The sequence below is a fragment of the Triturus cristatus genome, chromosome 2_1 (genome assembly GCF_964204655.1).
Source record: "Triturus cristatus chromosome 2_1, aTriCri1.1, whole genome shotgun sequence".
NCBI classification, from domain to species: Eukaryota; Metazoa; Chordata; class Amphibia; order Caudata; family Salamandridae; genus Triturus; species Triturus cristatus.
In genome coordinates this window covers 1003812283-1003835842 of record NC_140581.1, presented here as the reverse complement: position 1 = coordinate 1003835842, position 23560 = coordinate 1003812283, and the positions used below count along the sequence as shown (strand labels likewise).

General features: G+C 43.2%; 1 protein-coding gene across 1 annotated transcript in view; it reads left to right on the top strand.

Moving 5' to 3' along the window:
* Positions 1-23560, top strand: part of CNTLN (centlein) — a 1182709-nt gene that overhangs the window by 243480 nt on the left and 915669 nt on the right. The window contains exon 7 of the mRNA XM_085634784.1: positions 22148-22281. Within this exon, the coding sequence (XP_085490910.1) occupies positions 22148-22281 (134 nt within the window). The remainder of the gene's footprint in view (positions 1-22147; positions 22282-23560) is intronic.

Here is a 23560-nt window from a genome sequence, read left to right as displayed (position 1 = left end):
CTGCAGCCACATTGGCTGTCTCACTGACCTCTTGTGTAATAGGCACAGGCAAGCATCACCACATTTTTACGTTAATCTCATCGCTATACAAGAACACATCACCAGGAGGCACTTGTCACTCATAAACAAGCCTAGGCCCCTAGTTTACCTGTTATCGAAGCTTGTAGAAGTTGTAGTACCTGCTACTGAAGAAGATAGAAGTTGTACTACTTGCTACAGAAGCAGTTAGAGTTCTACTACCAAGAAAGGACCTTCACATACAGCCCCTACTTTTAGGACATAAGTGAAAATGAATGAAACTAACTTTCTGGCTTGCCATCCATTGCACCAGAGTGTAGTTTTATAGACGATGCAGTCCACAGACAATTTGACATCTGCACCCCTGCTTCTGTTATTCCACCATCTGTAAATTGAACATGGGCTACAACAGAAGAACTTTGACTAACATTCTCCTTTTTGTGGTGTGGTAGTCAGTGGACAGCCTTACCACCTCTACTGGTGCAAACACTTCTACCACAGTGCAAATGTTGACACGCACTTCATGGAAGGCATGTCCTATGATTTGATTGCATGTGGTATAGCATTGTTCTCTTCCAGGGAATGTTCATCAATAGTCATAAGCACTGAATAGTCCAGCCCACGCCTGGGGACCCTGGAGCATATAAAAAATACATACATATGTATGTTTGAAGACTTAAAAGTACGAAGTACCCTCAAACATACATGTATAGGTATATACACATACATGCGGCCTAAACCAATAATTAGGCTAAAATGCCAAAATTGCATTGAAGTTTTCATTTGAAATAAACATATATTTAACAGCATTTCTGTAACTTAGAATATGCACGCTTTCACTTTTAAAACATAGGCTTTATTTGTAAAGAAGAATGCAAAGTAATAGAAGGCATTTTAGCCCATAGACTGCGTAGATAAACCACAACAGAATAAACTGACACCGTGCTTTTAAGACCTTCAAGACCTCCATGCTCCCATCATGCCCCACAGGTGACCATTAGGTCAGTTCTTTTTTCTGGCTACTTCTGTGAGGATCCTGGAGCATTGAGCTCCTCCGTTTTTTACTTTTCTGTCAATAATTGGTATATAGAAGTTATTTTTTGACCTTCATTCAACGGTTTTAAGTACAAGCTGTACTTTTAACCTGTTTTATTGACTATTTTGCCATATTATTAGAAAGTCAGAAATGCCTGCCTTATTCAGCAAATGTCCATCATGTGGAAAAAGATGGCAAAATCTGATCCACTCTCTGTCTGCTTTGTGTGTTTGCCATCTTCTCACCAGCCAGACAAGTGTTACTACTGGCAGCAATTTTCCAGAAGGACTCTGCGTGACAGGGAAAGAATCAAGCTGCATGCCATACAACAGTAAGGAAAGGTGAGATCTACAAGTTTCCTTGAAGGGTCTCAACAACCTTTCAAACATCCCTCCTCTCGCGTAAAATCTGAGCACAGGGGCAGAAAAGAAAAGAGAACACCCTGCTCTGCTTCGCTGTTGACGGAGAGGAGATCACTGCTGAGACATATACCTGTTGGCTCACTGTCTGCATCAAGATCAACGCCGTAAAGGCCTCTGCAGCATGCAATGATGTCAAGGGAGAAATCGCCGTCAAGGGGTTCTACACCAGCACAGTTGACAAAGAAAAAGTCAACGTGGAGACCGCTTACTTTGGCGGCAGGTGCTGAAGTCCACAGATCGTCGTCACAGTTGGCCACTCGTAAGTTGCAGTCGAAAAGCAGGCTTGAGTCTGCGTCGAGAACTTCTCTGCCACGTCACCAGTTGACGTAGACGTCAAACTCCGTCGACGTCAGGACATAGACGTTCAGCTTCAAGTGCCTCACCGTCATCCAGACACAGGCAGTCGACATCAACAGCTTCCCTGACATCAAGACAAAGGTTTTCAGCATCTTGGCGATCGACTTTGAGACCTCTGTCTTTGCACCCATCGCCACCAGCAGAGAGACAGCGGACATCTGGTTTGCCCGCAGAAGATACACACTCGGCATCCCGAGTCATACCGACGTCAAGAGAAGTACAAGTGGCTGGAATGCAGAGATCGGCATCGAGATCTAAACAGTCAACGTCGAGAGGCACATCATCCTCCCCAGGAATCAGGATTATGCAAATTACTCCAGAGGGATCTCTGGTTCGAGAGCAACAGACGTCACCAGTGAATCTTTCACCATTTTGGTTACAAAGTGTTACACTAGTGCAGCGTACCAAGACAGTACAGGTACGGACGTTTCTCAAATCTACTCACCTTCTAGGGTTTCAGCTGGTACTCTTTCTCCTACGACGACTGCCACAAGATTTCCTAGAAGATCTCCAAGGAGAACACTGCCTCCTTCTACAAGAAGGTCTCGTTCTAGGACACCTCACAGGCAGTCATCTTCCAGATCTTGTCACACTAATTTGTCCAGATCTCAGAGACATAGACATGGATCTCCATCCTGGTCCACAGACACATCTAGATAGTCTGTTCAGGACCATTCACCAGCACTGTCTGTGACCCATCCAGCTGGGGTGTCACCAGTGGACAATATTATCACCTTCAATGAGGTCTTAGGTAGAGGTGCCTCTAAGCTAAATATTGAGATGCCTGCGCCAACCACATCAGCATCTATGATTTTTGAGACCCTGCATCACAGGTAGTCTTCTAGACCTATGCTTCCTCTGGTCCCTGGTCTCATTGAGCCAGCTCTTCAGACATTTTGTACACCACCATCGATAGGGTCTGCACCATCACACATTACAAAGAAATACAAAGCACCAGACCAGGATCCACTCTTTCTAAGAACTGATCCACCACCGGACTCGGTCATAGTGGCAGTAGCTAGGAAGACAGACCCAGGGTCATCCTCCTCCACAGTACCACCAATAAGGATAGTAAACAGATGGACTCCCTCTGAAAAAGAATGTGCAGCACCTCTGTGGCTTATGTAAATGGCGCTAGTGCCTCAGTGCTTTTAGGAAGGTATGGTAGGGCTCTATAGGACTCCCTATCTAGGTTCACGGAAAAACTGCCAAGGGAAGATCTGCAAGATTTCTGAGGTATTCTCCAAGAGGGTGGATTAGTGACGAATCAGGTGATCAGCACGGCAGCTGGTGCGTTGGACCTAGCAGCCCATGGATACTTGCATGGCATCTGTGCTAGGCGTTCCTCCTGGCAACGGCTCACTGGACTTAAACCAGATGCTTAGCACCGGATTCTAAACCTACCATTTGATGGAAACTCATTATTTGGCACTCATGCCGATGATGAAATGGCAAAAATGAAATGTGAACTGGACACCCTGAAGGCAGTGGGTCTGGAGAAGTGCAAAGATTTTCTGTGCAGAAACCGTCCCTACGACCGTCGCCATTATCAGCAGAGGGTTCAAACCCATCACTGAGCAAGGCTGCAACAACATCAGGCCAGGTCCCACCACCATCAGCGCTGGCCAGGACAAGGATGCGGAGCTTCCCGACCATCAGCTTCCTCTGCTAAACCGCCTGCAAAACAAGGAGCGCTTGATATCCCCATCTCAGTTTCCCACTCTGGTAGGGGAAGGATTATGGCACACCTGGACAAGTGGCACAAAATAACAAAAGACAAATGGGTGCTCAATATTATAGAGAATGGCTAACCAATTAGATTCCAGTCCCCTCCTCCAGCCGTTCCACCACGGAGAACGTCTGCCCATCACCAAGACGTGCTACAGGCAGAGGCAGCTATTCTGCTACAAAAAGAAGCCATTGGAAAAGTTCCCTTGTCCCAGCAACAGCAGGGAATTTACTTTGTCTATTTCTTGGTGTTAAAGAAGGGTCCATCCCAGGAGTTAAGACCCATTCTCTACTTAAGACTCTTAAACATGTTCATCTGCAAGGAGAGGTTCATAATGCTGAACCTGCACCAAATCTTCTCCCAGCTCCATCAGCGGGACTGGATGTCCTCCATTGACCTGCAGGACGCATATTTCCATGGACTAATTTCCAGAAAACACAGGAAATTCCTACGGTTCCAAGTGGCGTCCAGGCTCTTCCAGTACAAGGTCCTACCTTTCGGACTCAAATCAGCACCCCGCACGTTCACAAAATGTATGGCGTTGCTAGCAGCCTTCCTGCGGAAACAGAAGCTCTTCGTTTACTCGTACCTAGACAACTGATTGCTCAAGAGCTCTGAACCTCGTCTACTGCAGGAACATCTGCAATCCTGCATTCGAGTGCTAAGACAATTGGGTCTTCAAGTCATCTACAAAAAGTCTATCCTCAACCCAATTCAACTGATTCACTACCTGGGTGCAACTCTGGATACAGCGGGCGCAAGAGTTTATCCTTCGGAGAAGAGGTTATCCGCAGTCACCAACAAGTGTTACACTCTCCTCCGCACTCCTCATCCCACGGCCAGACAGATATTCTCTCTACTGGGATCCATGGCACCCTGCATGTTCATTGTCCCCAATGCCAGGCTGCACATGCAACCTGTCCAGCAAGCATTCGAGGATCAGTGGTCGCAGATTTTGGACCGCTGGGAGGACAAAGTGACTCTCCCACAGATGGCTAAGGACTCGCTACGATGGTCGATGAAGCGTCCTCATTTGTTTAAAGGGGTTCCCTTTCGTCAGGTCCTTCCCAACCAGGCGCTCATCATGGACATGTCCTTCCACAGCTGGGATCCCACATGGGCCCTCTGCAAGTTCAGGGCTTGTGGTTGGAAGCGGAGAAGGGATATCACATCAACATGCTGGAACTGACGGCAGTACATCTAGTGCTCAGGTCTTTTTCCCTTCCATCCAGGCACGCTCTCTGTTAGTTCAAATGGACAATACCACCACCATACATTACCTGAACAAACAGGGAGGAACCAGTTGAAGGCCTTTATCTCTAGAGGCTCACGCCATATGAAAGTGCCTACTGGCAATAGGGTTGACCATATCTGCGATCAATCTCCCAGGCACACTCAACGTGCACGCAGACGCCCTCAGTCGCAACTTCGTCGAAGCTCAGAACTGCGTGTTATACATCGAAGTTGCACAGGACATTTTCCAATGATGGGGGAATTCCAGACATCGACCTGTTTGCGGACGCAACAAATGCAAAATGCTGCACCTTTTCATCCAGGTATTCCCAGTCAGGCTCCAGAGGGAAGTCACTTTTTATCAGCTGGTCATTACTTTACATTTTCTTCTAATACCTCTCATTCCTCTGGTCATCAACAAGTTCTACAGAGCCAAGACCAGGATGATTCTCATCGTACCGGAGTGGTCTCGCCAATGGTGGTATCCGGACCTTCTTCACCTTCCGAGACCACTCACAGGAGGTTGCCTTGCTGGCCGGATCTGCTCTCCAAACTCGAAGGTGTTCCACCCTAACCTTTCCTCTCTGAGCTTGACGGCATGGCTCCTGATTTCCTCCAATATGGACATCTAGATCTTTCACAAGACTGTATGAATATTCTGAAAGAATCTAGGAGGCCATCTAGACGGAAGTCATACGCTTTCAAATGGAAGCATTTCTATTTGTGGTGCACCAACAATGGTCATAATCCCATTCTAGGGCTAGAACACATTATCCATCCCTACTTATTACATTTAGCCAATTCTGGGCTCCAGTTAGCATCGATAAGGTGCACCTGGCGGCCATTACAGCATATCGAAAGTCACCCACTGTGTTTCCTTTTATTCGGATGTCTGTAGTTAAAGACTTCTTCAAGGGTTGAAGAAGGTCTACCCTCTGGTTAGGTCTCCGTCCCCTCAGTGGGAGCTTAATGCACTAATTTCTAACTTAATGGGTCCTTCCTTCGAACCCATACATAGTGCCCCTCCAGCACCGGACTTGAAAGACCTCTTTTTTAGTAGCAATTACCTCTGCTCGCAGAGTTAGTGAGTTCCAGCCTTTGTGTTCTAAGAAGCCTTATCTGATTTTCCATTCCAACAGGGTGGTCTTGAGAACACTTCTTAATTTTTTACCAAAGGTTATTTCTGATTTTCATATTAATCAGTCTATTACCATACCTACTTTTTTCCTGAACCCGTCCGCCACACAGGGCATTACATTCTCTTGATCTTAAAAGGGTTCTTAAATTTCACCTTGATAAAATCAAGCACCTAAGGAAATCGGACCATTTTTTTTATAAATTATGGTCCCTTGCGCACTGGTTTCCCTTCCTCAGAACAAACCATCTCTAGATGGATAGTCTCTTGCATTTCCTTCTCTTACATAGTTAGCCAAAAAACAACTCCTTGGTAAGCCGAGGGCTCATTCTACAAGGGCAAAGGCCTCCACTACAGCCCTTTTTTAGAAATGTACCCATTGCGGAAATATGTAAAGCTGCCACACGGCGATCGGTACACCCCTTCGCTCGCCTATGTTGCTTGGATTCCGACACAGTTTGGGCAGGCCTCGTTAAGGGTAAATTACCCTTAGTGTTGTTAACTGCTTTGGTGTTCGTCTGGAAAGATAGGGATGGGCTTGCTAGTCTATTCAATGCTTACGACTATTAATGATTATCACCTGGAAGAGAAGGATAAGTTACTTACCTGTAATTCTAGTTCTCTTCCAGGGGTATACTCATCAAATTCATAAGCAACCCATCCTCCTCCCCAGACGAATACCATATGCAGTAGCACTCTTATGATTTAGTATCAGTACACATTTAGAAACGCCCTAAAAAAGACCTGACTTAACTGTCTCCTGTGGAGCATGATGGGAGCATGGAGGTCTTAAATGCACGGCACCAGTTTATTCTGTTGTGGTTTATCTATGCAGCCTATGGGCTAACATGCCTTCTATTACTTTACCTTTTTCTTTACAAATAAAGGTTATGTTTTAAAATAGAAAGCATGCATGTTTTATGTTACAGAAATGCTATTAGATATATGTTTATTTTAAATGAAAAATTAAATGCAATTTTGGCATTTTGGCAGATTTGTTGGTTTAGGCTGTGTGTATGTACATATATGTATGTTTAAGGGTACTTCGTACTCTTAAGTCTTTAAAACTATATATGTTGTTTTAACATGTTTCCACTTTTTTACACATCACTGCAAGAATAGCAGGTGACATTCTGACAGTCCACGTTCTACAGGACCAGCAGGCTCCTAAATGCAATCTTTTCTTATGAATCCTGAGGGTCTCTTCACAGAATTTCCAATAGTAGTTGAAAAGTGTGCTGGGCACATGCTCCAGTATTACCACTGCAAACACAATAAGATGATGGCCAGAGTGCTGAAACTTTTCAGACACATCCCCAGTCAAAGATCTGGGTTAAATCCATCATTGTTCTTCTGCTCAATAAGCCACCCTAGGTTGGACCCAGCCATATGCAAATCATGCTTGACACTACTCCTCATGTGGACAGTTCAGCCCGAACTACCAGGCCTGGTCCCCCGTGTACCGGAAACAAGTATCCTGGGTCCGGTTTCAGGGTATCACCAAGGCTAGCTTGAATCCAGTGAGCAAGGAACCCACGTCTTCACTAGGCCCAGTCACAAAATATTTATCAAGTAACTTGTATTTATCTGCCCAGAATACATTCTCTTAAAGTCAGAACCCTTAACACAAAAGTAAGTGAAAACAGTCATAACATAATTTGTATTGTGTGTGTGTTTGTGTGTATAAATATATATATTGGTTGGAAAGAGGCTGGTACTGACTATGAGGAACTTTCCCTGTCCTCTTTCTGTGTTTACATTCTACAGCCAATGGGAATCCTCGGAATGGCCTTTTAACAAACCCCCGCGAAAACCTACCATTTTAAACTTTCAGCTAAACGCCCGGCATTGAGAAAGGCATCCGCCGAAACGCGTCTGCCAGGGGCTGATGGCGTGGACATCGCGTTGATTTTATGTGCAACCTGGAGGCATTAAATTGTGTTGGCCAGCCCAAGCATGTGTCAGACCCGTTTTTACTGAAAGCGGGATTGGAGGTATATATATATATATATGAGGCACTCATAAGATTCAAACAAAGAGGGTATGACACACACACTCTTAAACAAGCAGTCAGTAAGGTCGCCCAGAGATCTAGGGAATCATTGTTGGAAAATAACAATCTTGAAGCTGAGCAAGCATTAGAAACCAACACCCCTAGATTGATCCTTACCTATAACCAGCAGGAACGACAAATCAGGTCCATTATTAAACGCAACTGGCCCATTGTTTTAACTGATGCTGTCATAGCCCCTGACCTCCCCAATAACCCCACCATCACGTATAGGAGAGGGATGTCCATGAGATGCCAGTTGGTCAGAAAAAGTCCGAAATACATAGCCAAAAAATCCACCTGGCTACAACCAAGACAAGGGTTTTACAAATGTTCTTCATGCCGAGCATGTAGATTTGGAGAGACAACCACTAAATACATGACTCCTTTCAGTCCCATTGAGTATAAGATCAAAGGCAACCACAATTGCAAAACCGAATACGCTGTGTATGTCCTGACATGCACCTGTGGCCTCAAATATGTAGGCAGCACGAAATTGCAAGTGCATGTCAGGATTTTACAACACCTACGAGCTATCGTCAACAATGATCCAGCGTACCCGGTTGCTCGACATTTTAAAATAGTCCACGGCAATGACCTTAAATGTCTGAAATACTTTGTGATTGCCGCCGTCCCAAACCTCCCAAGAGGAGGCAATCGAGAAAAACTACTCCGTCAACTTGAATCTAGAATGATAGTTGAACTCGATACCAAACATCCCAATGGGCTTAACAACACTGAAGATCTCCACAATTTTCTATAGTACTGTTCAACATTATGTTTTTATATGAAGACTTACTGTGGGAATGTTTTATAATAATTCTTTACTTCTTTTTAGGAGTTTGTATAGAGAGTTTTTGTAGAAGGTTTTTACAGTGGGTTTTTATATTGTATCTTCTCAGGTCATTTTATATTTTAACATGATGTCATTTCCTTAGCTGCTAATATATGTAATCTCCCCCCCACCCTGGTTTTTTCCTCCCCTTTTTCCCCTTTTTTTGCACTATAAACTTTGTGTAACCCACAAAGTATTTTGCACTATTTGCACATATTCTCCAGCACCTTACTATTTTAGCGCCTCGCACTTTAAAACATCCAATCCAGATGTTATGATAGCCCTCAATGGGTTACATAAATATGCATTTTTGCACAATTTCGGCAGATTGCCAAATGGTTGTCTGTGGCATTAACTTTCCAGTATGCATAACTTGTTTTTATGGTCTGTTTTGAGATACAACATTCATGTTGTTAAACCATTTTATTCAACTTTAAAATGGTATTTTGGGCTTTTATATATATATATTTATATTTTTTATGGCAGAGGATTTATCCCAACGCAGCCACTTTTACTCAGACATTCCATACACTACTGGATCCTTGCATAGACTCAATATACAACATATACACAAAATTAATGTTTATGTATGTTGTTTTATATTTTAGGCATTTACGCATCCATTTTTGACAACATTTGCAATGTATGTATACATGTGAACAACTTAATTTGTCGATTGGGACTCCAACTGCATTTATGTCTATGATTGTGAACTTGCCAACCGTTTGGCAAGTAACCTGCGCTAAATGAAGGTGTTGTCTATGTCTACTATCACGTGACAGAATAGTAAAAAAACGCACTCACACAAAAAAGCAATTTGGGTATAAAAACTGTTGGCGGACTGCACTTCCGCATGTGAACAAGGATACCCTGTTATCCGAAACGCGTCGTAAAGCTGTAGCTGAATAAAGACCTGATTTTGCCACAAAGAAAACGGGTGTCCGTGACTCTCTCTTCGCTGTCTTGCCGGATGGGAAGCGGGAAGAGCTGGGAAAAGTGTTTTGGATATATATATATATATATATATATATATATATATATATATATATATATATATTCACTGAAAAAACCATAGGTTTCACACACGTTATAGTTAGGAATTAGCATTTAAAAAACCTTGCAAATTCACTGAAAAAACCATAGGTTTCACACGTTATAGTTAGCGGAAATGTTACTGATAAAAAACCAGTGAAATTCCCCCGTTATAGTTAGTACAGGCAACTATAACTCACGCGACCGCAATCCTCTGCTGATGCTAATACTGTATTTAGACACTTATTTGCCCATGTCTTCTTCCATACATTTTTAGCTATACATATATTACAAATATTTTTTTTTCATAAATACACATATGTCATCAGCAGAAGATTGCGGTCGCGTGAGTTATAGTTGCCTGCACTAACTATAACGGGGGAATTTCACTGGTTTTTTATCAGTAAAATTTCCGCTAACTATAACATGTGTGAAACCTATGGTTTTTTCAGTGAATTTGCAAGGTTTTTTAAATGCTAATTCCTAACTATAACGTGTGTGAAACCTATGGTTTTTTCAGTGAATTTGTACGGTTTTTTAAATGCTAAGTTACTTTACGCCATTCGTGGCGTGCGCGCCCACTTAACGCAGTTTGTTCGCGCACCGCGTGCCCACGTTACGCTAGATGGGCCATGTACGCACGATGCGCTTCGCGCACCGTGCGCACATGGAGGACATATGATGCACTTCGTTTTGAAAGGTAATATTTTAATTTTTCGTAATTTTTATAAGCCATGCACAAATGGTGCCCTTCGGACAGCATTTGCACACGGGGTGGAGAGAGTGTGGATAATTTTTTCTTTTATTATTTTTGTTTAAAATATTATAGTTTATCACACAACTTATAAGCCATGCACAATTGGTGGCATGCGGCCACCAATTGCACACGGGGTGTGGAGAGTGTGGATATTTTTTTTTTTTTATAATTTTTTACCGTACGCGTACGGTAAGCGTAATCGGCGAAATTAGCGAAAAAATAAAAATTGCATTTTTGGCCTTGGGGGATCTTTGGGGACTCCCTCAACATGGCTATGTGTGTGGGAGCTGTCTAAACAGCCCCTTTACATGTTTTTTGGCTTTATTTTAAAACCTAACTCTCAGTGCGAGAGAGAAAATGGCGGCCGCCGCTTCCTGGTTTCGGCCGATTCGAATGTTTACTAAGATCTAAGAGCCAATCAGAATCGCGCTCGCGCACGCCACCGTACGCGTACGGTAAGCGTACCGTAAGCGCACCGTAAGCTGGCTCAGATATATATATTGATTTAAAGGCTATTTTCTCAGAATCTACTGAACAGATTTACACCAAACCTACAAAAGGCACTTCCTTGACCTGAGGACTACCTCTCTGCCAAATTTCTAGTAATTCTGTTCAGCCGTTCGGGCTGTAGCCCTGTCTAAAGGTCCTATGGAAAAATGCATGGGAAAAACGCGTTTTGGGACCCCCCTTTTATCTCAGCCCCCGCTTGACGAATCCCCCCGAGACTTTCAGGGTAGGAGCGGAGCGTAGCGCCCCACCTATTTTGAAAAATTCGCGAGGATTCGTCGACCGGCGCCAAAGTTATTCAAAATAGAATGTTGAGGATTTCCTATGGAAACGTGGTCCTAACTATAACTACCTACTGGCGACCGCCAGTAGGTAATATATATATATATATATATATATATATATATATATACATACATACATATATATGTACATATAGATTTTTTTCGCTGAAAAAAACAAAGATTACAGGGACGTTGTAGTTAGGCTCAGATTTCACTCGTTCAAAACGAGTGAAATTCAGCAGTTATAGGTACTTATATATAGTATAGTGCTTATGACCTCACGTATTACATCACTCATGACATTGTCAGTGACATCACTCATGACATCTCATGTGTGTTTCATGTCCTGACAGTGAAAAAATCCTAAAGTCATTTTCATTGTTGTAAGGCCTATCTTCCCCATTGACTAACAGTGTGTTGCCTTAACAAGTGTGTTGCCTCTAATAAGTGCTAACTTTAGATTGGAAGCAGATAGAGATATACTGTTTACACGCAAATGAATTGGAATTTAAAATCCTGCTTTATGGGGAGGTCAGATCTTTAGTCACAATTAAAATGCCACTTTTAGAAAGTTGACATTTTCTTGTTCCAGCCATCTGTGCCTTCTACCAGTGTCCTGGATCACATGACTATGAATGGCTCTGCTGTTGGGGTTTTTGTATTGCTTCCAGACAGTGACAGAATGACACTGACAGTGACAGAATGGGGGCTTAGGTGTGGATAGGATGGACCATCCTGACCGGATGACTGAAGAGGTGCTGCACCCAGCCCTACTTACAATTCAAGGGGCTTTGCTTCTTGCCTGAGCAAAGAAATCTGACACCACTCCTGCTCTGTCTTTTGTCACCCCAGACAGTTTTGGGGACTTAACAGGGGAAGGGGAAGAACCTTCCGAAACCAAATGTGGCGTTAGTACAGGGAGTTATTTATTTATTTAAGCGCTGTACAATAGAACCAGTTACGTTACATGAGAGAAATGTTACAAAATAGAATGTACATAAATAGCAGGACACAGAATCAAACACAGTAGGCAAGAGGAACACAATATCAAACACAGCAAGCAAGGAATGTACAAAAAATAAATAAATATAACAAATTTACAATGACTAACGAACTTCCTGGCGGTGTCTGAGAATGAAGGAATTAGTTCTGAAAGTGTCTTTGGAATAGAAGAGATTTGAGGTCCGCTTTGAAGATCCGGATGGAGGTGGTGGCACGGAGCAAAGGAGGAAGTGAGTTCCAGATTCGCACCGCATTAACTGAGAACGATTGAGCCATCAATTTTTCCCTTTTGAAGGAGGGGGGCTCAAGCAGGAACTTTTCCGCATTCCGAGAAGGTCTCAAGCCTCCGGACAATTTAAGTTTATTCGCCAGATAGCGAGGCGAGGAAGAGTGCAAGGCTTTGTGGGTGATGCAAGCCGTTTTGTAAATAGCTCTAGCCTCGATGGGAAGCCATCAGAGAGAAGACAGGATAGGAGTGATGTGGTCACTTCGTTTGGACCCTGAAATGAAGCGAGCTGCTGAATGGAGGACGGATTTAAGGGGGGGGAGGTGAGATTTGGGAAGGCCAGTCAGAAGAGAATTACAATAATCCAGTCTAGAGAGAACTAGCGATTGGACCAAGGTTTTTAAGTCTTTCTCCGGGAAGAACCGACGCATCCCCCACAGAAGGCGCAGCTGATAACGTGCGTTCTTGGCAATGGAGTTGATGTGTGAGATTAGGTTGAGTCTTTTGTCAAGTATGACACCTAGGGATTTAGCGCAGTCAACAATGATGGGTTTACTGTTGAGTAAATTCAGCTGATCCATCCAGGATTGAACAGGAGGCGGGGAGAGAGAGGTAGAAAGGAGGAGGAATTCAGTTTTGGAGGGATTGAGAATTAGTTGGTGAACTAACATCCAGTTGTGAATAGAGTTGAGAGTAGAGTTGAGTAGTGAGAGATCTTGAGAGGAAGACACCTTGAGGTAGATTTGGGTGTCATCTGCATAGAGATGGTAGAGGATTCCAGATTTGCTTGGGAGGTTCCAGATAGAGATTAAACAGAGTGGGTGCAAGGATGGAACCTTCAGGGACGCCTTGACCATTCACCAGTGGAGACGAGAGACTGTTCGCAATCTTGATCATTTGGGATCTGTCCAAGATGAATGAGGCAAACCATTTAAGCACTGTGCCTTCCACGCCCATTCTCTGTTGAAGAGTATTAAGGAGGGTGTTGTGATTAACAGTGTCAAAGGCTGCAGATAAGTCAAGAAGAATCGGAAGGCACGATTCCCCCGAATTGAGTATATGCAGCGCATCATCGATCACTGGCAGCAGGGCTGTTTCAGTACTGCAATTTTGAATAAAGCCAGACTGGAACACGTCAAGGAGATTATTGTCCATAATGTGTTGGGAAAGTTGTTTTGCAACACATTTTTCTGTGATCTTTGAAAGAAAAGTGAGTTTGGTGATGGGGCGGAAGTTATTGAGGTTGTTCGCATCTGCGGAGGTTTTTTTTTAGAAGAGGAGTAACCTGTCCTAATTTGAGGACAGCTGGGAGGGATCCTTGACTGAGGAAGAGATTAACTAGCCTGGTCCAATAAGAGAGAGTATTGGTATAGAAATCAATGGCGATGACACTAGGTATGGGGTCAGAAGAATGGTTGGAGGGTTTGGTTTCGAGGATGCATTTGAGGAGGTCTTCTTCCGAGATGGCGGCAAAGTTGCGCCCCACCCGACACACTCACACAGGCTGGCACTCAGTATAAATATTGGACCACCAGGGTCACTCATCAGAACACTCCTGCAGCTGTGGAAGATCCAAAAGAAGGACTTCCCTGCTGCCAGAATGCTTTTTAAAGGATTGCCTTGCTGTCTGAGAAGGAAGATTGGACCTGCTTGTCTTCATCCATGGTTACCCAGAGTGACTCCAAAGGTCAGTTGGCTGACCTACTGTGTGGGCTACAGGGACACAACAAGCTTCAGAGGCCTCCCTGCAACTGCCCAGCTGACCGGTTATAACTGCACCTGAAACTGGACCTACCTTAGCCTTGCTGCTGGCCTCTGCTGGAGAGAGTTCCTGATCCCCAGGAGGTGCCCATCAAGTCAGTGTACTCCTCCTAAGAATTGGTGAAAATTCTGATGTTTGGGCTCCTTGCGAATGGGCCAGTTAATGCCAAGAGTCTGCTCTCCGCAATGACCTCCAATTCAAAGATACACCAACGACCGTCTGCGACACCCAGCCTACTCATTGGGGTCTCCTCCACTGTGAACGTAACTTTTTGCGCCAGAATTAGAAGGTAACTTTTTCGTGGAACTGACCTGGTCCCGGTATCTGACTCGTGCTCTTTTGTTGGTGAACCTGAACTTGTGGCTTTGTCCCGCTCTAGCACGACCAGATGACCGCCTTTTGTGCTTTTAAGCGCTATGTCATTAAAAACTTTAAAATGAAATATCTCAGGTTCTACTGATTTGAAATTTTTTGTTCTGGTATCATTTTATTTATTAAAATGTACTCTAATTTACTGATTGATTTGGGATTTTTCTTGTGTCATGTTTTCACTTTATTACTGTTTGTGTGCTGTATAAGTACTTTGCTCATTGTCTCCAAGGTAAACTTGACTGCTTTTTGCCAAGCGGCCAGAGGCTTAAGCACAGGTTAATTTAGTGACTTCACCCTGACAAGCGTTTGGGTTGTTGCTTGAGTGGAGCTTCCACCTCCCTCAACCAGTAACCCGATTTCTTACAAGTAAGCAATATTAGTTCTCTCTTTAGATTAAGGGCAAGATTTAGATCTTGGCAGGACTGGCCGCCTCCTTGGCGGTCCGCCTGCCCAATTTAGATGTTGACTGGGCAATGTAATGAGGTCCCACTGACTTTGCCAGAATCTGTCTGAAATTAGCTATGCAAGGAGGCATGTTACACCTCCAGGTTAGTCACACCCCTAGGGTGGGTTATCTGATGTACTCCATGAAAGAAGGATTCCACCATCTTGTTGCTGGTGGCAGAGGGAACTCTGGGACAGGGTTATGCCCACTCCCCACAAGAAGAAGTCATGGGGGGTGTAGCGACCTCAGGGATAATTATCCCATTGGCTACTACTGTTCACTCACCTTAACGCCCCTAAATGTAGTATTTAGGTGCCCCCCTGACACCAGGGCCAGACTGGGAATGTAAATCAGCCCTGGCAATTAAGTCAGACCATTGGAGGGGTGGGGGTTTTGCTGGTGGGAAATACTGCTGCTGTACTTTTGTTACAGGGGGGCAATATTGCAGCACTGCTGCAAAACTGGCCCCAAGTAACAAAAATGACCTCCACTGGTCCAAAACCAGCTCCCAACCTTCCGGCCCACCAGGAAACCACCCTGTGCCTGCTACGGCCAGTCTGGACCTGACTGATACCAGGAACTCAGATTCATCTGCCTGAAAAAGGACAACGAAGAGCCAAAGATATGAGAACTGTGAACCAGCATCTACCTTGGTGCAAAACCCTCCCTGGCTGCTGCTCTCCTGACAGTCACTGACACAAACTCGTATAGAAGTGGAACAGCCTCCTTAAACCCTTGGTGGTCTCCTCTGTGCTTTCTCGACCTTGCAACATCTTCCTTGGAGTGGAGAAGCTATGCCCCTGCACCAGCAGTCATCGACTGCAGCTGCCCGGTACACCATTCTGTTGACCCCCGGGCCCACTGAGGGTGCAGCACCGAGCAAGAGGTCGTCCTTCTCCAGTAGGTCAGATCCGTCTCCCTGCCAAATTTGGAGACACTGGGACCACAAGGAGCTGCCCTGCACCAATACCCGAGGTACCGGAGCTAGTTGCAAGCACCAAGGCTTGTTTATGTTCATTCAAAACACCTTTGCCACCAAAACGTACCTGCACGTCGAGGGAGTTCGAGAGAGGCCAGCTCCACACCCAGAGTGACCCTGCTGTCTTTCTTTTCCCTCTTCTGCAGGAACACCAAGAGCCATGAGAGACTCCAGCTGCCTGACCTGCTGGACAAAACACCTCTGCACCTGAGCTCCCCAGCCTGGGCTCACATAAACCGACAGTGTCTCTGTGGCCCTGAGACCCTCAAAAGCACCCCCCGCCCCCCTTTGGGTTCTGCCAGACTGGTCCCCCTGACACCCTTGTTCTTACAGGTACTTTTCCCATTTACTTAAACGGGTAGCGTTCAAGGCTACTGCCGCGTAAAGCACCTCTGTACCCAGACACCTCAGGGGGAGTAAACTTGAACTCTTGGTAGTTTCTTGTACTTCGGCCTCTACTTACCTTAAGACCAGAAGAACAGTCCTGTAAGTCATCTGCAAGAATGTCTATGCACTAAATGTTTCTCCTGTAGGATAACGTTCTCGCGTTTGAGGCTCCTGCCTCAAATCGGACAGATGTCATTTTCTATTGTTTTTACTGTAAAATTTGATAACATCTAAATACAAGTTATTTTTCTAACTTAGTCTTGAGTTTCTTCTTGACTGTGTCTCATTTATTGAGTCTTGGTGTACAACAAATTTTTAACACTACCCTCTGATAAGCCTAAACTGCTTGCCCAAACTACCACAGAGAGAGCATTTGAGATTATTTATTTAAGCCCTGTAAGCCAATAAGGGTCATCTGGACTTTCTACATAGTGTACTTCATTTTGGTACGCTACATAAAAATCCAGCTTCCTACACTGAGCGACTGATGTGGAAGCACCAAGAAAAGGCATGATCCATGAAACTCATTGTCAAAGGAATTATTTATTGCCTCTGCTAGAGATTTGTGTTGGAGGCTGAAAAACATCTGGTGTCTGAACTTCAGATGAAATGGTATAAAGAGCTTATAAAGCAGTCTCTAATGTAATCAACAAGGAGCACTATATTAGTTTCCTCACTTGGTTAAAGAAGTGTTTCGGCGGTATAACCCTTGCTCTCATGCCGTGGCTGAGAGAGTGATTAAGATCCATAACTCTAGCAGTCAACCCATTCAGAAAGAAGCATTAGCAAGCTAAGCATCAAATGGGATGGTTTGGGGATGAGATGGTTTGGGGATGAGATGGTTTGGTAACAAAGAACCAGTCCCACCTACCACTGGCACCAATGTACTGGTAATATGATCCTAGCAGAAAAGCTAAAAGTAAAAAGTGAGGGATATGCTTCTTTAGGCAAATTGGGTTTCGGAACCGAATCAACCACTGGATATTCAGAGCCTGTTTTAAGGCAAGAGTACTCTCTCTATTGTATCTTTACAATCAGATCAGAAGTTAATTTTTCACCTGGTAGTACAGTATGGTAAGCTTTGCATCCTTGAACTTTCCCTTCAGGGAACTACTTGGAAATGCCAAATCTCGGGGTGGAGTACCCAGACAGGAGGGATGCAACACTTTTACCATTAATGACAGTCACTCGATAATATTTTTCTAATATTATCCCATCTTCAGGGAAAGAGAAATGTGGAAGTTGATGTTGCCAGCAAATTACAACATGTGTTATAAGAGTAGGTGTTCAATCAGAAAATGTTTCACTGTGTTCAAGACCCTGGGGTTTCCATGTATAGACCAAATTGCCACTGAAAACAGTAATTGTGGGAGCTAGTCTTCTCTTCAGCTGGTCGGGGTAGTTTCTTTAGGTGTTTCACCTACTGCATCTTATTCTACTGACATTCAAGAGGTCATTGACATCAAGTTAATATTGCTGTATCCTCTTTGTCTTGTCCAAATATGGTTCACAAAAACTACTCACTAGATTTCCCATCTCTCGTTTGCAAGAGAATAGACATTTAGAAGTCAAGCTTTTCTGCAGCTTGAAGAAATACAACCGTATTTCAGCCCAACTGGCCACATTTCATTGGCTCCGTGTTTCGAAACCCATTGACATTAGAGCCCCAGGTCTTGTCCACTCTATATTCCTTACAAATGCATCTGTATATCTTGTCATTAACCTCTGCACTGTCTGCATGGCTGTAGATTAAGATTAAGAGAATGTACTGCTCCACTCACATGCCATGATTAGCTTGGTGGTCTTTCCTTTTAACCTTCTCCTCTGAAAGTCCTGGACAGTCTTGTTTTTTTATGTGACTATTCTTTTTCGAACTTTTCTATAAACCCCTTTGTTCTTACTGTAACCTGTTCGTCCTCTGAATTACATACGTTAGCTAGTGCCAGAGCACCCTGGGTAACTGTGCACTTTGTAAAATCACTGCTCAATCAGTCATTGTGTCTCCTCTCGAGAAACCTCTCCTGCTGTTGCCTAGGGTTCCAGAACTCAGAAGCCAGCAAGATGACTTTTCTGCCTGCTCTATGATTGCTGAGCTTTAAGGGCTTGATGTTTGAAAAACTAGTTAATGTACATTGGGGCATATCTTATAAAATCCCAACCAAAGGATCAACCTGGAATCAAAGAAAATGACTTAAGATTTGACATTGTGCATTGGAGGGGATTGAGGGCATTGCATCGTTTAAAATCTCTAAAGTTATTTGAAAGTTTTTTAAATTTTCATTACTTTTATGTTCATCAACTAGATTGAAGTGAATTCCTATGAAGATTATTTCCGAGCCATTGCAGTGTACTTAGTTACACGTGGAGTCTTCTCATTGAATAGCAAAGTAGTGAAGGGTCATTATAATATTATTCTCCGCCTTCATCGTCGGTGTTATTTTAACTTCTAGCCTCTTTTGATATAGACTTACTTGCTTTCTTGGTGGTGATTGATTCCCTTTAGTGTCTTTGATGATAACAACCTTGCATTTTCTTCTGCTGGGTCTAGGGAGCTTTTCACATAGTAATTTTGTCACGCATAATGTACTGTAAGAATTTACAAAGATACATTCGGTCATGCCTTTTAACATAAATCCCATTCTTCTGCTGAAAACTCCTCCAAATCTAGATGTTTCTAGAGCTCTGAAATTTTAAAAGAAAATTATCAAATCCTTTTGAGTTTCCGAGCATTTGAAGTGTTGTATTTTTTTCAATTAATGAGTAGGCATCTCATCTTTTGAATCTTTTTAGGGTGATAAGGTTGATTTTTTTTTTTTTTTTTTGTAAATGCTTTTCATTTTTCCTTAGCGTTCCTTTCAGCCACATTGTAAGCTCATATTGATATATTTCCCTCTTCATGTGGCAGAAATTGATGGAAGATGAATATGCAATGTATTTTGGTTGTCTTCCTGATTGTCACACTGTTGTGTAATATAAGTCAGGCCCTCTAATACAGGACCTCCAGTAGCTCAGGAAGTGGTGCTGCCTTTAGTTCAGACCATGCTGACGGTGACACTTATAACTTCTATGGGTCGCACAGCTCAAAGGTATCCTCTGTATTGTTCCCAGTTAATGCTGGCATGCTGCATGTTGAGGCTTTTGACAGTCTGACATTGCTTCCTTGTAACTTCAGTTTTGAGGTCGCTGATGCTGTGACATTGGTCAAAAACAACGACTATCAAAGTCAAGATCGCCACCGATGAGGATAAGGCCCCAGGTCAAGCTGCCACAACCGGCAAAGCAACTAGAAAGAGATGCATGACTTTTGTCTTAATTTTCCGTCTCTTTCCTGTCTCACTCCTCAGGTTCAAGTTGCATCTGTAGCTAGGTGTTACCCTGCTGCACTCAGTTTTTGCTTTTTTGTTATATAAGTGGAGGTCGGCGTGTAAAACTACTGGCGAGTTTACTGGTGGCAAGGTCCTAGCAGGTTTATAGCTACATACCCAGAACAACTAGCTGAAGCTATTGTCAAGATGACAGGTGTCCCAAGCCTTACAAAATAAAAACTCCTTCTAGAGACTACTGTCAGACACTTGCACAAGAGGAATTTAACCAGTTGATAATCCCTGCCACCCATAACCCAACATGAGTCAAATGGTTAACATGATGGTTCCAAAGTTTGTAGAAAACAGGGAAAGAAAGACAGAAACCTGTCTTAGTAATCGAAACAATGCTCAACCTCTTTTGGTTGCACGGTCTCAGAATCATGTGCAATCATACTTTATCCCCCCAAAAAGTAGTACGTAGAAGTGTTAACCGGTAAGTAGGAGTAAGTGATTCACAAGTCTCCGAAGGATGGAATGCTTTAACAAGTTCCCCACCAACCAGGATACAGTTGTAGAAACTGTGGTCAAGCAGTAAAACAGCAAGACATGAGCAACAACAAAGGAACCCACTTGATGGGAAACCAATACACATGGGAAGCCAGGAGACAGAGGAATATAACAGAAGTGTAGGACACGAAAGCAAGATGACGAATGTAGCGAGTAATGGTGTCTGTGATGTTTTGACTGTTATGGTATCATACATAGACCCTTCTATTTGACCCTCTACTGACCCTGATACTGGGTAGCCAATACTATCCTCTAATCAAAATGGGCAAGGCAGTCTCGGATATCTCTAGAATATGTCCAACTGAGGATATCAATAACGTGCAACAAAACTGCAATTGGATAATAGAACTAATAGAGAAAAACATCTCAGCACGTTTACAAGTTGACATTGCTTGTGCCTTCTCCTACAATTGCAGGCAATTAAACAATCAAGCATAAACATTGCTAGATTAGCCTTAGACAAGCAAAGGGCAGGTATGTCCACACCAGGTGTGTGACGACATGAGCAAAACGAGTCTGTTTGTGCTGCCTTTAAAACATGTCAGCAAGACACCAAAGTTCGTGATCAGAAACAATTCAGGGAATTACAAAAGGAAGAACTGATGTTCAAAATAACGAATAACAATACGTTTTTCACATTGGTTTTTCATGCTGTAGACAAGAGACTGCACACCAGGGATAGTAGCAACATCTTGTGGAATGATCGATTTAAGGCCTTAATCAATGTCCAGTTGTGCAACGAGTTAGAATGTGCATCGCACTTCATGAGCACTTTTCTATGTAATTTTGCATCTGTTTCGCATTCAAAGACTTTGCAGCAAATAATGCATTGTGCAGCAAATATGGTAGATCCATATTTATGCAGTTGCTGAAGAATCACACAGTTCAAGTTGCTCTGTAAAGAAGCGTCAATGTACCTAACCTACAGTGCAAACCTGAAGCACCCACTTCTGTTACTTTGGAATGCATCTGTGATATTGCACAAAGAAGCTTTATAACATTGATACATGTAGGGGCCTGTCTGTGAATGTATATGAGACATCCTGCATCTCTCAGTAGCTTGTCATATGATTGTCTCCTAAATCAAAGTATTTGCAGATGTAAATTACTGCACACACACACTTGTACAAGGTTAGAAATTAAGACTATTTTGTAGATGCAAGCTCAAAAGAAGATTCTCCATTGTGTTCGATATTTACATTTTGCATGTATTTTATCAGATGGAGACACTTCAGAAATATATACATGCTTTGCTTTCGGAACATCAGAGACTGCACACCTTCCACCAATTTAAAACTTTCTTTCTGAATTTTGTAAAAGGTAGGTATGAATGTTTTAATTAATTCCATAATTTACATAGCATCAGCAAGGTATATAATGTATTGTGCATGGGTTGGAAGTACAGACCAAGAACATTTCTATTTGAGCCCATTCCTTATTAAACATTGAATGGTTTTGGCAGTACAGGTAGAGAAATATTTGTAGGTGACCTTGATGTGTGGATTTTAATAAAGATACCACGCTGTCCTGTTGGCACGTGCATATTTGTAGAAGGGGAGGTGGTATATTAAGTTGTTTTAATCCAATGTTCTGTAGAGTTTGTGGGTGAGTTTCGGAATAGATAATTCGAGTCCCACTACAGGAAAAGTTGTGGATTTCTGTTTGTTCCCATTTTTGAAGCTACATGTGTGGGTCTTTTAATCACAGAATTTGCAAACCGACCTAACAGAGGCTAGACAACAAATGGAAGACATGCACAACAAAACAACGGAGTTATCAACCCAGCTTGCTGTAAAAGAGACGGAGCTAACACAGAAGGAAACTGATGTAACAAGGCTGAGGTAAGAAATGCTTCTAAGTGCATAACTTTAAAAAACATTTTTTAAATTATTTTATGCAGTTTGAATTAAGTACAACAACAAAACAAGAAGTTACCCATCGAATTTTCCATGATTACATAGGTGACTTTTCATGGTTACATAATAAACGTGTTAACACTTTGATCGATTAAGGGAAGAGAGGTGGAATAAGTATGTGTTCATGGCAGTTCTATAAGTGGTAAAGAACAAGGGGGACAATGAAGGCTTGATAAAGGTCCACCGTACTTGCCCTGGGTAGAACTAAAAGACAAAAGAGGTACGGTGTTCCTGGGTGGCAAGTTGGCCACCTGGTGAGTACTCAGAGTGGTGGGGAGTTGGGAAATACCTCCTTTCAGAACTAGGACCCTCACACACCCAGCAAGCTAGGTGTCATGCTTCATCATATGGGTCTGCTCCTCGTCGAGCCGGCGCTGCAATGCTCGACGGGCACCCATAAAGGGGCTCTTTATCGGAGATCTTTTGTTCCTTGCCGTATAGGTGCCGTGGGAGTGAGGGGCCTGGTAAGATGTAGATGTGGTGTGTGGGTTAAAACAGGTAAGGGAATCCTCTATAATTATTTTTATTCTGGAGAGGTCACAACCTGATTAAAAAGTAAAAAGAAGAAGGAGGGCGACTATTTTGTTTTAATCTGACAAAAATTACGCTCTACCCCTTAGTGGTCAACATGTTTCTCGCCTATAAAATGTCTCTAATAGATCAGTTGGCGATTCCTCAGGACCTAGTGACTAAATGAAAACTATCTACAGTGTGTGGTGTGGTTCTACATACCACTTCTTCTCTCGGTAGGATGTTCCCCCGGAGAAAAGCAGCCAACCTAGTGTACAAACATAAAGGATCAAAAAACCAAATGGAGATATCGGTACATTGTCCTATTAATTTCAGTGGGTGTATTTCACCGTACACAACCTCTTTGAATCTATACAAGTGATAAAAACAACGTGATTACATGCGTATCACATTCTAAGTGTGCCTTCATTTGTATTTAGAATATAAAAACCTCTGTGTAACCAGTTAGAGACATTGAACATCATGGTGAGTGTGTATCAGCTCACCTCTTAAGGATTCAAGTGCGGCTTCATCAGACCGCAGCGGAGTATATGGACACTCAACGTAGTGTCGCTGTTTATTAAAAGGAAAAAACAAACAGCAAGTATGTTGGGTGTGGGCTTGTAGGCACAACGTTTAGTTGCTAAGGCCATGACTCTAGAGCATTAAAAGTGAAAGTGGGCATGGTTCAGGT